Source organism: Theobroma cacao, chromosome 5, assembly GCF_053813885.1.
Source record: "Theobroma cacao isolate CCN51 chromosome 5, ASM5381388v1, whole genome shotgun sequence".
NCBI classification, from domain to species: Eukaryota; Viridiplantae; Streptophyta; class Magnoliopsida; order Malvales; family Malvaceae; genus Theobroma; species Theobroma cacao.
The window spans coordinates 32,918,997-32,935,448 of record NC_142643.1 but is presented as its reverse complement, the minus strand read 5'-3'; the positions used below and the strand labels follow the sequence as shown (position 1 = coordinate 32,935,448).

The window sequence follows — 16,452 nt, the reverse complement described above, 5'->3', positions numbered from 1 at the left end:
AAGATAAAAGGTCTTAAGTTCTCTTTGCTAGGTACTCAATTAGTCTGTACCCTATTAAAGAATAGCAATTTTTTCTATTCTTATTATTATTTTTCAAGGAAATTAAATGCATAAATCAATTTCAATTATAATAAAAATTCAATTCTGAAGTTTGTGCAGTCTATTATAAAAAAGTGCAATCAAAACTAACGAGTGAAAAAATGATCTAGAATTTCTAGATCTCAAATTCATGACCCATTATATATTTGTTTCATCTAATTTTATGTTGATTTGATTTGATTTGTGCATTTAGTTGATTTGTTTATTAATTTTTTTTGTAAATGTGCTATATGATATATTATATATATTAAATTTTTTTCATAGTAATTATAATTTATATTTGCATAAATAAACTCATAAGAAAATATATGAAATCAATCAACCGCAAGCATTATAAATTATGATGTGCCAATACGGCAATGACATGTCATGTTTAGCCTATAATAAGAGCCACGTGTTGACATTTGGCAAATGTAAAAGATAAACGAGAATACAATTTTTGTCATGAGGAATAAATTTTCCAAGTGAGAAAAAGGAAAATGAGTTAGACATGAGAAAAAGGGAAAGACAAAAAGAAAAGAGAAGGGAAATAAAGGAGAAACAGAAGGGAAAATTAAAAAGAAATGGAGAGGGAATCTAAAAATGAATAGGTAGGTAATTGAAAAAATGAAAATCACAAAAAAAAATTCTTTGTATTATGAAAAATTATTAAGTTAGGATATATATATATATATATATATATATATATATATATATATATATATATAACTCTAATTAGATATTGTAATCTAATTAGATTTTATAGTTTAATTAAGTAACACTATTGTATTATAATTCTAACTAAATAATTTATATTTTTGCTTAAAATGAATTAAAGAATTTATACAATTATTTTTAAAAAATTAATAATAAAAATAATTGTCTAAAAACAAATCGTGAACCAATGTATCATTTACAAACATGGATTACATTGCAATTTGTAAAGATAAATACCCTCAAATCAATAGATATTTTGATGGTTATATGTCGAGTTAACTTGGAAACTATTACCGTATTGAAAACATAAATCAAAATTCACAAATGATGCTATTTCTTCTCTTAAAAACAAAGTAAGTTGAAAAATTAAATATATATAAATTAGTTACATGCAAAAAAGTTTAAAGTGAAAACAAAAATAGCAATTATAGTAAAAAAATTAGAGATTTGATTCAAAGATAAATAAGTTGAGAAAGTAAAAAGAAACAGAAGAAAAAAAACAAAGAAAATGAAGAAGAAAAGAATGATGAGAAAAACTAGAGTGGAAAAACTAAAGAAGAAAGGGACAAACAATTGTAGAAAGAAAAACCCAAAGAAATCTTGTAAAATTAAAACAATACAAATCAATTACATTCCTGAAAATTAATCCAAAAACCACATTAATTTAAAAAACAAAAAAATTCATGTATTTAAAAAAAACCATAGGTAGTTCATATTTACTTATATGACAATTTTTTCTTAAAAAAAGATACAATTGTAAAATTAATCAGTAAAGAAATTAAACATTAATAAAAAGAATAATAAAAAATAAAACAAGAGAAAAACTAAATAAATCTTAAAACTCACTAAACCTGCAACTTGCTAATATTCTATTAATATGGTTTCAATAATGTACAATTATAAAGTGAATGGTTAACTAATATTATATTTTGTAAAAATACCCTTATCTGTGACATTTTTAAATATTCAAAAAGTAATTACAAAAAAAAAATATCAAATGAGTTGAAAGATAAACATATAGCAAAATAATAATGACAAACAAGTAAATTAAAGAATATATTTCTAGCAAAGGACATATTCTTACTCAAAAGATAATTAAAAATAAGCTTATTATGAGATAAGATGAGTAACAGGTAAAAGAAGTAAATAATTGATACAATTTGAGTAAAAGTGCAAATAGATTATTATCTACAATAGAAAAGCATAACCATATTCCTAATTATATAAGATAAAAACCAAAGAAAGAATTTAAAAACTTCAATGAAAGACTTCTAATTTTTGTATAGAAGTAACAACATTATAAGAATAAAAATAATAAAGAACCCAAATAATGAAACTTGAATGAACAAAAAATGATGAAATTAAGACATAAAATACCTTTGAAACAATTATAATTGGAAGTTATCTTAAACCTACAAAAATCAAAATTGTACAACAAAATAAAGTAATGCTAATCAATCGCATTCAAAGATATTAATCCAAAAACCATATCAACTTAAAAAATAGATAATTTCATGCATAAAAAAAAAAACAACAATGAGTAGTTAATGACCATAAACAAACAAAATCTATATTATTAAGCAATATATTAAAAAATATGTTTTTTAAGTAATAAATTAATACAAAAAATATATATTTTATTTAAAAATATATATTATTAAGCAATAGTTTGAAGTAAACATAAGTAAATAAAACCATCTTTAATAGCTTCTAAAATATCCAAAATCTACATCTGAATATTTAATTCATTAATTGGTGCATGATCCCTCGACCTAAAGAGTAGGGTTCCAATTTTCTCTCTCTTAATTAAAAAATACCCAAAATCTCATTAATAAGAAAAAATCAAATAAACACTCTCAACAAAAAAACAAAATACCACACATGTCCCACAGATAATTCAGCCCAAATTAAGCCATCATGTATCAAACAATTAAGTTATATATGTCAACTAATTAACCTATTTAGAGATAATTTTTAATATATTTTAATATATGTAAATGTAGAAGTTATCAACTACAACTTGCAATACTAAACTAACCTTGGCGAGACGATTTTTGTCTGAAAATAATAAATCAGTACAAGTCTAAAGATGCTTCACTACATAATCCCACAGGGAATCCAAACCCAGCCCATAAAAAGAAAATTATATAGTTACCCCTGACTGTGGTACTAAAATAAAATAAAGAGAATATAAAAAGCGAAAAAAATTCCTATATAAATAAATGTTCATAAAACTTCTCATCAGACGAAGCTTCGTGGAAGTTGCAATGGAGCTTACATGCCCCCAAGCATTTAAGCACCCCACCTTCTCCACACTTTCCCCTCAACTTCTTTTGTTTTCTCTCCATCCTCCCCCCAAATTATTGTCATTCTTTCATCTTCATCTACTTCTCTTCTTCTTCATACTCTTTTCGTAAATCATGAAGCTCATCAACAGGCTAAGTCCCAAACGTTTTTTTCGATCTAATAAAAAGGACCGATCCATCGTCTCCAAATTCGACCCCTCATCGTATAGTTCCGGGTCAGGTACGTCTTCGTCTTCTTCTTCATCAGACTCCGCGTCTTCAATCCACAAAGGACATCAATACCCTTCGACGACTACTGCTGACTTGGGAACACCCACCAGCGTTTTGCCGGCAACATCTGGTGACTGGTCTGATTTTTCCTCTAATTTTTATCTAGAACTTTGTCAAGCGTTTAAAATAATAGACAAAGATAACGATGGGGTTATAACGAGGAGCGAGCTCGAGGCTTTGCTTAGCAAGGTCGCCAGACAGCCGCCCAGCCGGGAAGAGGTTTCGTTGATGCTGAGCGAGGTGTATGGGGACGGCGTCGGGTGCATCAGCCTGGATACGTTGATGACCCAGGTAGTTGTACCGGCTTGCGACGAACCCGCTTGTGAACCGGAGCTGAGGGAGACGTTTGATATATTTGATACGGATCATGATGGTAAAATCACGGCGGAGGAGTTGATGGCGTTCTTCAAGGAAACTATAGGGGATGAGCGGTGCACGCTAGAGGATTGCCGGCGCATGATTGCCAGTGTTGATAAGAATGGAGATGGGTTCGTGTGCTTCGAGGACTTCGCTAGAATGATGGAGCTGCAAAGGTGATCATGATTATGGGAATTTTTATTTTGTGTGTGTTTGATAATCATGTCATGGAGTTGCTCTTGATTTAAGGGAGAAAATTAAATGAAACCTTCTGAATATTTTTCTTTTAATTTTTAAATTCGGGATTTGGGTGTGTTTTTATTTTGAACTGCACTTTTTTTTTTCTAGCTGGGTTTAATTAGGATAATAATGTGGGTTTGACAACCAATCGGACGGTTTAGCTTGGTCGATCTGAAGAGAGAAAGAGGCGCTCATCTGCCGTACGATATATATAAAGACGGGAAGGAAAACAAAAATCCTTTCTGATCTGTTTCTGCCCTTGTGGTGTGCTTTAGCTGGAATTTTTTTTTTCTAATTTTAAAATTGTATTGAATTCATGAAAAAAACTAAAAGAGTAAAGAAGGCAAATTGTGAAGGGTGATTTACAGGGAAGTTCGATGATAAGTATGGCTAATGTTTGTGATAAGATTGAACAGATTTTTATTGTTTTGGAGAAATAACATGGAATGGATCAACGTCGATAATGCGATAAGATTGAGCGGAATTTATGGTTCTGATTTTAACTTCCTACCGTTGATAATGGAGGTCCCATCATCTATTGCATGTTACTCTTTTACCACAAAAAAAAAAATAATCCAATCAAAATACTAATATTAGCATCTTGTTTGATATTTTTTCAACTTATCTAGTGTTAAATAAGATTTTGAGATACTCTTCAAAGAAAGTAATTTTTTAAACTCTTAAAAAAATTAATTTTTTTAAAAAACAAAATTAATAAAAGAACTTAAAGACGTACTCAAGTATTTGAGTAATTAACCATTGGATGGTGCATTATTTTTCGTGTGTTCAAAATTTTTTTAATTATTAAAAAAAAACTTAAAGAAAACCCAAAAAGAACTTTTTTTAAAATAAAAAATAAAACATGTTAGCTCTTTCAAGAAGTATTCCTCTTTCAATCGATCTCACTCACCCTCTTTCTGCAAATTAAAAAAAAAATTAAGGAAAAGCTCTAACAAAAAACTTTCTTTTTTCAAAAAAAAAAACATGTTAGCTTTTTTAACAAATATTCTTCTCTTTCAATCGATCTCCCCTTCCTCTTTTTGCAAATCAAACATTTTTCAACGCAAATCGTGATCTCTCTCCTTTACCTTTCTCTACAAAAGATCTAACAATAAAATAACAAAATTTGAGTTTTTTATTCTTATAAAGATTAAAAAAAAAATTACTTGAAATTCAAAGCTATATTTAAGTGTTATTTTTTTTGTTCTTCATCAAAAAGAATTTTAACGTCAAATACATCGTTTTCTATTTTCTTTTATTTCTTGAGGAATTGCTCCTCTCTTTTTTTTTGCAAATCACTCTCTTTCAACGCAAATCATGATTTCTATCCTTTACTAGAAGATTTAATAATAGAATAGAAAATTTTGATTTTTTTTATTCTTATAAAGATTAAAAAAAAATTTAAAATTTAAAACTACATTCAGATATTATTTAAAGATTTTCTCTTTTCTTCACCAAAAAATATTATAATATCAAATACTTTGTTTCCTCTTTCTTTTCTTTCTTGGGAATTGAAACATTATAGTCCGATTGCTTACTAAATTAATAAAAATATAATACTATTACTACTATACAAAGTTTGAAAGCTATTCCGTTTTTGTAGTAACTCTCCCTCTTTATGCAAATCACCATTTTCCAATGCAAATCGAGATCTCTCTCTACAAAGACTACTAATTGAATAGCAAAATCTGAGTTTTTTTGTAATTAAAAAATTAAGAGAAAAGAAATTCTAAAATTCAAAGCTGCATTCAGTTACTATTTAAAAGTTTTATCTGTTCTTCACAAAAAAAAGATTTTACTGTCAAATACATCGTTTCCTTTTTTTTTCTTTTCTTTCTTGGGGAAACAGAAGACCTAACAATAGAATAGCAAAATTTAAGATTTTTTTGTAATTAAAAAATTAAAAAAAAAGAAAACCCAAAATTCAAAGTTGCATTTAAGTATCATTTAAAAGTTTTCTTTCTTCTTCACCAAAAAAGATTTTAATGTCAAATACATCGTTTCCTTTTTTTTCTTTTCTTTCTTGGGAAATTAGAAGACCCAACAATAAAATAGCAAAATCTGAGATTTTTTTATATTAAAAAAATTAAGAGAAAAGAAGATCCAAAATTTAAAGTTGTATTTAGGTATCATCTAAAGGTTTTCTCTCTTTTTTACCAAAAATGATTTTAATGTCAAATACATCGTTTCCTCTTTTCTCTTCTTTTTGGGAAATTGAAACATTATGATTCGATTACTTGCTAGATTAATAAAAATATAATATTATTATTACTATAAAAAGTTTAAAAGCTGTTCCATTTCTATATGGATTTTTTTTTATTTTAACATTTGAAATCGTATATAAACTTAAAGTAAACTTATTCCACTTTGGTTTATTAGGTGATTGAAGATGGTATGAATATCCTTATGGTAATTTTAACTAAAATTAAAACTTATATAATTTATTTTGTCAAATAACTTACCAAACAGTTTTAACATAATCTTAAAAGCTATTATTTTTCATAAAAATTTTATAATAGTTTTTAAGCTGAAAAAAGTTAAGTCAAACAGGTTCTTAATTTAATATTAAGTTAAATGGTGAGTACAAACAAATATTTTAACTTATAGGCTAGGGCCTAGCTTATGAAAAATACTTAGCAACTTCTCAAATTTTTAAGTTAAAAAGTTTATTTGAAAATTTTATTTTTGCATATTTCCAAATTATTTATTAATTTATCCTCTGCCATTTATACATGTATAGCTAAATTGTGAATAGTATATACATAGTCAAATTATACAATTTCTAATTGTGACGAGAATAAGGCTCCCGATCTTGATGGATTTAATCTCCAATTTTTCAAAAAGTAGTGGGGTACTATTAAAGGTGATATCGTGCCTGCTTCTTCAATTCAGCCAGCATTGATGGATGTATTAATACCCTTTTTTATCAACTTAGTTTCAAAACGTTCCTGCCCATCCTCCATAAGTGATTACCACCCCATTAGTTTGGTAAGCAATCTCTACAAAATCATTTCCAAGACTCTTGCAAACAAATTAAGGAGTGTTTTAGGAGAGGTGATCGGCGAAAATCAATTCGGTTTTGTTAAGGGAAGACAACTTCTTGATGGTAGCCTTATTGCCAATGAAGTAATAGATCTTCTTAAGAAAGATCATTATGGATTTCAAAATTGATTTCGAGAAGGCTTTTGACAATGTTGAATGGGGTTTCTTGGACTTGGAAATGAGGTATATGTGTTTGGGTGAGAAATGGTGAGCGTGGATCTGTGCATGTATCTCGATTGCTTTTATTTCCATTCTTATTAATGGGTCCCCTTCACAGCAAATTTGCATGAATAAAGGCCTGAGGCAAGGTTGCCTATTGTCACATTTTCCCTTCAACTTGGTCGTTAAGGGGTTCAATATGCTAATGCATAAAGCTAAAAGTGAACATATCATAAAGGGAGTCATTATTGGCAGAGACAAGCTTACCATTTCCCACTTTCAATTTGTCAATGATAGGGTAATAGTTTGTAAAGCTTTTCTTTATAATTTGTTGAATGTTGAAAGGATTCTGAGATGTTTTCAAGCTATTTTCGGGTCTTAAAATTAACCTCAACAAAAGTTGTCTCTACGATGTTGGATTGGATCAAGGGCTAATTAAAGAATTGGCAAGCAAAATCTGTTGTATAGTTGGCCGATTACTTAGTGCCTATCTAGGACTGCCATTTAGAGGAAGATCCAATTCACTAAAAATGTGGCAGCTAGTTGCGGACATATTTGAATCCAAACTTTCAACTTGGAAGTCATGGCTCTATCTTTTGGTGGGCGTCTCACCTTTTTGAAGTTAGTTCTTTGTAGTTTTCTTATAGTTTTCAAGTCTCTTTTCCTTATTCCAATTGGCGTTAGAGAAAAAAATACAAAGAAGCTTTCTTTGGGGTGGCGCACAAGGTAATAGGAAGATGCAGCTAGTTGACTGGCAGACTGTGTGCCTTCGAAAAGACCTTGGTGGTCTAAATGTGGCTAATATCAATGTTCAAAACAGAGCTCTCCTCAATAAATGGACATGGAGGTTTAGCAATGAGTTGGGCAGCTTGTGGAGAAGAGTTATTATCAGCCAAATGAGATGCAGCAGGGATAGCCTACTATCTGTTAGTGTATTTTCAAAATTAAAGATTATGTCACATGATGAAAAGTTATCATTAACTCAAAAGTTATATCACGTAAAGTGACATAATGTGTCTATTAGATAATAGGCAGGTTTTCATATGAATGGTTATGTCTCTTGAAAATGATATCGGTTCAATGTATTACAAATTTTTTGTTATCTATGCTGATATGGCATTTAATTATGTTGACATGGTATTTTCTTGCTAATGTGATATTAAATCTAATGACATGATAATGGTGAAACAACATTTCTCGAATGATGTAATAATAGTGTTGATATAACGTGACCAAGCACTAACATGCAATTTATAACTACATACATGAAATTATCCAATGTGAGTTAACAATTTTAAATAGGATTGGAAAATAAACATATTAAAAATACCAATAAATTTTTAGGATTTAGGAAAAAATCTTATGAGACAGAGAAGAATTAAATTTTTGTGCTCCATAATTTAAAACAGTAAAAAGAATGTTGTGAAATTAATAGAAAATGTCACATAATCAATACCACATCATTATATTCAATACCACATCAGAAAAAAATATCATATCAACATAAATAATAAAATTTTTTTAATATTGTTAACTATTGGACTGACATTATTAATTTTAAAAAGTATAGGGACTTAATTTTTATAAATTATTGTACAAAACTAAATCCATCACTTTAATAAAGTATAAGGACTAATTTCGTAACTTGACATAAATATATATATATATATATATATATAATGAGATTTAAAAACTTTACAAACAAATATAATTTATTAGCAGGTATAACTTTAATTTGGGAAGATAAAATTCAAGATTCAATGTCCCTTTTCCTTTTAAAATTCTTTCAGATATAGTAAAAATTAATCGATTATCACATGTATATGATTATCAGGGTAAATGATAATAATTTTTATAAAATTAATTAATCTTAATGATTGATTTTTTAAATTTGATTATCAGGGTAAATGATAATAATTTTTACTTTTGTTATAAATATATATATATATATATATATATATATATATATATATTTAGTACTAGTATTAAATGTCCGCCTGCTTTATGGTTGAGAGTAGCTCGTCGCTGGCTCTTTACCGTCCCTTTCTAAGGCATCATATTATCGGCATTGTCCTTTTGCCCTTTTATTTCTTTTCAATAATTTCCTCAACCTACGCAAAGGAAGGCAAAAATCCTCGCATGTGTTTTTTCTCCACACCGCACATTTGATTAATCAAAAAGACGTGAAATAAAATTATTATTTTATAAAAATAAATTTTATATTTAGTTCACGAAATGAAATAAAAAAAAATATAATAGTTATTATGTTGAAATATAATAAAACATAATTATTTATACTTATTATATAATTTGGTTCATGAAATGAAATTATTATTTTGATATTATTTCGATATTTGGTTGATAAAAATAATTTTGAAATAATAAAGTAATAGATTGTGAAAAATTAAAAATATCTTTTGTTATAATTTATGATTTTAAATTTAAAATATTTATTTTGTTTGATAATTTATGAAAAATATTAAAATTTTTAATGTGATTAGTTAATTTTGTATTATTTTTTAAAAATATTAAAAATATTTATTTTAATTTATTAATCATTTATAATTAAAATTTTAATATGATCATTTATTTTTATTTTTCTCAAAATTTTTTTAAAACATTAAAATATTAAAAATTTATAATTAAAACTATGATATAATTTTTTATTTTAATGTCATTTTATTTTTTTCCTTTCTTTTCATGCTTTCCTTTTTTCTTCTTTTCTTTCCTCTATACTAGCTAGTCATTGGAGATGTGACCGATGCAATGCTACAACAATATTGAGCTCCCCACAATTAGATCCGGTCACTAGAGCACTAAATTAGTGCTTCTCAAGACCTAATTGTGGAGTGTTAGTTTTTTTTTTTTTTTGAGAAGGGAAATTTGAAAGAAATCATGTATAAATCAATAAGTTAAATGTTTGGGTGCATTGTAGAGTACTAATTTGGTCATTACAATTGTAGTATTCACTAGAGAACACATGGTGGATACTTTTTTCTTTTTTCAAACCAACCAAACATGTTATCATTTAAAATTTATAATCTTACACATACTAGAGAAAGACAGACTCCAATTTTCAATGTTCGCATTTTTTTTTTTGTAGAAGACAATAATTGTTAGATTTAATAATTACTGTTTAAAGAAATTTTACTAGTATAAATTACTTCTCTTTGGAGCATAGTATAAATTCTTTACAATTAAAGAAAACTAAATTTTATCCTACAACATGGGTGCTAAATAGAAGAAACAAAATTTTAATATTAAAATAATTTTTTATGAAAAAACATTATAAAAAGAGAATTCATGTTTGAGCCATAATGTTTTTCTTGTGCTATTTGAACTTTGAAGAGAGATTAACATTGGAAAGGAGGGAGAAATATGAATTTTTAAGATGGTCTTCAACCTTTGAAAATCGGTGTCTTATTTAAATGGATAAAGTATTTAAAATATTATCAAATTAATATTGTCACTATAAGTAGCATAATGCATGCCATACAAATAATACATATACATAATAATTATAATTATTATAGTAAAATAGCAAACGAAAGAGGGAGAACATGCTTGAATTTGTTTAAAAACTAAAAGTCTTCCAAAAACAACGCTCAATTCCCCCTCTTTTGTGTCTCCTTTTGATTCTTCTCTTGTTTTTTATTTTATTTTAATTATATCTCTTCCTCGAGATTGAGTAGGAAACCACCCCTATCATAATTTTTTTAAATAAATGAAATCTATTATTTTTCTTCTTATAATATGAAGAACTAAAGCTCATTAATCAAGAAACTTTGACCACATTATTCGGTTAATCTTAATCAAGCAGCGCCGTTAATTAGAAAATTGTTCCCTTTACAAGTATAATATACGTCTAATTATTATTATTATTATAAGTATTGATGGTGAAACATTTAAATTTAATGAACTAGTTTACCGTAGATATCCATTTAACGATTAAAATTATTAAATTACATATGAATGAATTTTTTTTTTTTGAATAGGTTGAATGGTAATTATAAGTTTATTTAATATCTAAGTAATTTATTAAATTTAAATATAATTTAATGAGACACATCACATGTCAACTCTCTAACCTTATTTATTTATTTTTTTGGAAGGTAACTCTCTAACCTTATTTATAACGTTTATAAAATTTACGGTCAGTGTTTAGATAATTTTTCTTAACAATATATTACTTTTATTTTTTAATCATAATTTATAGCTATGTGACAATCTTATAAGCATGTTATCAAATTATAAAAATTTACCATTAGAGTATAAAATGTTTTTCATAAATATATTAGTGCTTTTTTTATTTTATATGTTGGGCACTTAATCTTCTTTGCAACAAGCATTGTTTTCAATAATCTAAACATATAATTAATAACCATAGGATTCTTCGGTCTTAATACGCAATTATTTTTATAAAATAAAACTGAAATCTTCCAAGTAAAACAATTGATTTGATTTATGTAATTTTAAAAGTCATGAGAATTAATGTAAACACAGAATGTCTTAGAAATTGTTCCTTATTGCGTAACACATGCTCAAGGGGATATATTCTGACAAAGATGACTTAGATATAAGCCCCTTTCACAACCATTCCACCTAACGCCAGCTCATTTACCGTATCTGCATGTGGAATAAACGAATTATTTAGAGCTTTGTGGAAATATTCGTTTCCAAATTCATTATATATTATTTGGGGAAGAGAGTTAGGTAGCCTTGTTTAGGTGAATTCGTAGTTCTTACTTGTGGAATGATAAATGAGAATTTAAAATCAATTTTTTGAATGAAGCTGTTGGTAAATTTTCAACAAAAAATGATTAAATGAAAGCTAAAATTAAAAAAAGTTTCTTCTCATTTTGTTAGAAATTTTTTGTTGTATATTAAGTGAAAATTTTCTTTGTTAGATATAATTTTTTTCTTGTTGGAATATATCGTTTTCTTTTTTCTTTTTTCCTAATGTCTCTGATTTTTAGTTAAACAATAGCATGTTAAGAATATTAAGCATATTTTGAAAAAGAAATGACATCGGAATCAATTTTGGTCTCAATATTAAAATCATTTTTATAAGATTTTGTATACAAATAAAAGTTATAAATTAAACTTCAGTATATATGAATTTCACATATTAATATAAAATGGATAAGTGTGAAAATTTAAATACAAATATTCTATAGCACTTGTAAATAAATTTAAAACTAAATTAAACTAATTAAGACATTACATAATATTTTGCTATTTAGATTAGAGGTGTCCACGAGCAGGGTTACCCGAACAAGCTCGTGAGCCAAGTCTAGGGATGACTTTTCAGGCTTGAGTCCGGCTCAACCCAATTCGAAATATTATTATAAATAATTATTTTTAGTTAATTTTACTTTTTAAAATATAAAAAACATTTTGACAATATATATTATTTAAATGGGAGATAGACTCGAGTCTAGGCTTTAGAGTGTCAACTGGGCTCATTCCGCTCATATTAGAAATTGATGGTTTACTACAACCATTCGTTTCACATTCAGCAGAAAGTTTTAATACGGTAACCCTTTTTTCTACAAGAAGGCTGCGGAGAACCATTTTCTTTTTGAAGAGCATTTGCAAGGGCTGCTAAGAACAATTACGACCCTTAACTTCATTTATTTATTTAATATTGTGTATGATTATAGGCTTGGTATCTCGTTGGTGCAAGCTTGATCTCATTAGCGCTCTAAAATGTATTTCTGACCCCATAAATTTAATCCTGTTCTTTTGTTTTCGTATTGATTGAAAGATCAAAGATCAAATGGCTCAAAGTAAGCTGATACATGAAAAAAAGATGATAATAATCATGTATCAGTAATGTCAAGAATCATAGAAATAAAGCTAGGCTTAGATTTGTTGGAAGGTTACAAGTCATGGAAATTGGGCGGTTTTGGCGTGGAGTGAGGGAAAGGAACATGGCCATTCTTGTTTGGAAATTGAGCAGATTTTTTTTTCTCTTTTTGCGATCATTAAATTGATAAGATGTAGTGTATATGACAGCAACATGCATAGGACTCATTCTACAAACACACCAAACATCACCATCTTCTTCTGTTTTCCTTTCTCAAATCGATAATGAATCTGACAAATGGCATTTCTTGACGGATATTCATACGAATTCTTTTGTGTAATTATCATTGAAAGTTCGAAATAATAAATTACTTCAACCTCACGTTAAGACACAGATAAAAAAAATTATCTCTCTCATCATGAAACACGTAAATAGGGTACTGCCAAAATTTAAGATTTAAGATTTGAATTGAACATAGATTGCTATTAGAAAAAACCATTTTACCAATCAATCAATCAATCGTTGTTATTTATATTAATTTTTCTTGGTCGGTATTAAAATAATCTTGTTGGACAAAAGGGTAATTAACCAAGGCCACATTTTGCTTCCAATGTTAGTTGTCATGGTTGAGACCTTTATTATGCTTGGTAACTTTCCAGGAAACTTCCTTGGCCTTTCACGAAAGTCGCTTTCACATAAGAAAGGAAAAAAAAAAACAACTCTCTCTCTTCTGGACTCTCTTATGATTGAGTAAGAATAGGCGGTGGAATTAGACTTGTAACTTTAGTATTTTTTGTCCATATTGTGGATGTTGCTAGGAAACGCAGGGAATACGACAACTCCAACACACCCAGCAGTGGTTGCGGCATATTGTATATATTAATTTTTTTTTTTTAAATGTGAATTGGGTGTATGACGAGAGACAAACAATCCCTTTCTCATTTTATAAATCCTCTCAATGGAGTATTTGAGGTAGAAAAATAAATTGAAGTTGTTGTTGATATTTTTTTTTACTAAAATCTAAAAACTTCCCTCAAATCACTTTAAAACAATATTTTAATCCTTTTTTATCAAAATCGTGTTTTTAACTTTTAGACTGTTAATATGGTTAGGCAATAGTTAAAAAAAATAGGATCCAATACCACATAAACATTTTGGGACACAAATACCCTTTTTTTTAAAAAAAAATTGTTATCGTCTCTCTCAGAAATCTTAATAAAAACAATCTGAATTTTGATTTAAAAAGATAAAAGAAATATGGAGAAATTTCGCTACGCATCAACAGACTTTTGAATCTCAAATTCCTGGATAAGAATGGGCTTCAACAACTCACCTTTTTTCAAACTCTAGAAACAAACTGTTGTAAGGAGTTTCGTTCCTTGTCAGAAGATGGGTTGCCTTCCTCCCTATCTTTTCTAAAATTGTATCAAGATAGCTCATATTGTTTCCATCCATCTTGATGAGGTAAAATCTCATAAATAACTCTAGAAAAATCTTTACCACTTGCTTGCACTATTTCATAATATGTCAATTATTTAATTTAAGAGGAGTCGTTATCAATTTTTTTTTTGGTTTAAGTGTCATTGATTATTTAAGTGAATTTAATTTTTTTCTAATAAGATTTTAGGCTTGACTTAAATTCATTAAAAAGAATCAATCCGGTCTATGAAATAAATTTAAGTTCAAGAGTATGATTACATGTAAAGAAGGTATTAGCACCTTCACAATACCTATTAATTGGTACCTAATTAGTTATGTATCTATCTTTTTAGCATTTTTAACTTAGTACAATATTCAATTTTATTTCTTTTACTTATTTTCTATTTTATTTTTTTATTTTATTTAAAATAAATAAAGGAAGTGCCATACCTTCGCACCTAATTTATAAGGTGGTGGTACATAATTTTTTTTCAAAAACTATAAAAATTAAAATGAAACTGTATTTCAAACTATTTTTTAAAAAATAATAATTTGAATTTCATTATTGTTATTATTATTATTGGAGTAATATATCCTTAGCATTTTACTCTTACATGTGATAATATTTTTAAAAAAAACACACCTACAAATTAATTTATACTTTGCTATTCAAAATCATTATTATTACATTCATTTCTAAACAAGATGCATGCAGCCTCTTTCTTGACCCCATGCAAGGGGCAAAATTGTATTATAAGACAAATACAAGTAAATACTTGAAAGATGGTAATTATGTCATCAAATTATGTTTTTGCATCTTTCTCACAATGTCATCCACTTATTTATTGCCAAACTCGTAGATACATATACTTAAATGGATCATATGCTTCGAATGATTTGTTTTTCAACATGTTCCGCTATGATTGTCTTTGATGCATATGAATCCTTTTACTAGAGATTTTGATTCAAGGGCAAAATGTAGATGCATGATTTTGTCATCGTATAATTTTATTGTTACTTTGTATTTTTTTTGTAATTAATTATTGCATCGTTGGTCTTATGTTTATTTACATGAAATGGTGACATAATTAAATATGAATTTAACTCTAGGATAACTAGCAGGATTTTAAAGTTAAACCTAATAACTTAGATGTTTAAGAGAGTTTTAGATTAGTGGACTCAACGTGGGGTTTTATCAAAAGATACTTATTTCTTAATCTTACTTAGAGAGCAAGGTACTTCAAATGTAGGAGCATTTAAAAAAAAAACCCTCAAAGATGAGATGTTTTTAAAAATAATTATCTTTATAATTTTAACTATTTTTAGTCAAGTTAGACAAAATTACCCTTAATGAAACCTTTTCATATTTAAGTGTACATGATGTTATAGGTCATATTGAAAAAATGTTATTGTTACACGTCATGTACAAAAGCATGTTACACATAATGATTAAAAAAGGCTATTACACGTCATGTTGAAAAAAAATATTGTTATTATACGTTATGTACAAAAATATGTTACAAGTAATGTTAAAAAAAATATCGTTGTTACACGCCATGTTGAAAAAATATTATTATTACACGTCATATTTAAAAAAAAATTGTTGCACTTTAATGCCTAAAATGTTGTTGTTACTTGCGAATCAAAACTTAAAATCCTCTCAACTCGCTTCATTTCTTTTTTTTTTTTTTTTACGATTTGGTATCGATTTAAGTGTTTCTAATATGTTTTCATAAATCAAAACACAATTTTCTGTATCTAAAACACTTATTTCGGCTAAAAATAAAAAAAAATTTCCTTTGAAACTTTAGGTTTATAAATTTCAAATTCTTGAGTTTATTGATATTTAGGCCTCGAATTAATCAAATTAAAAGCTATTTGAAACATCTGTGATCATTTTTACCATTTTATTTTCATTCAAAACATCTAAAAATCAAATTCTCCAAATAACCACCCTTCCTAAACACATCAAAACTATTACTCAGCGTCCTGAAAGCGCAGGAGAAAGAAATTGAGAGCATAGTAAACAAATGCTGAAGAGAGAAATCGATAAAA

The 16,452-nt window shown here is 27.4% G+C and overlaps 1 protein-coding gene across 1 annotated transcript; it reads left to right on the top strand.

Moving 5' to 3' along the window:
• The first annotated feature begins 3,031 nt into the window (after window positions 1-3,031).
• LOC18598819 (Calcium-binding EF-hand family protein) lies at window positions 3,032-4,226 on the top strand. Its single transcript, XM_018122322.2, has one exon. It carries the CDS (start codon window positions 3,216-3,218, stop codon window positions 3,906-3,908), a length of 693 nt encoding a protein of 230 aa, XP_017977811.1. The 5' UTR covers window positions 3,032-3,215; the 3' UTR covers window positions 3,909-4,226.
• Window positions 4,227-16,452: the final 12,226 nt, after the last annotated feature.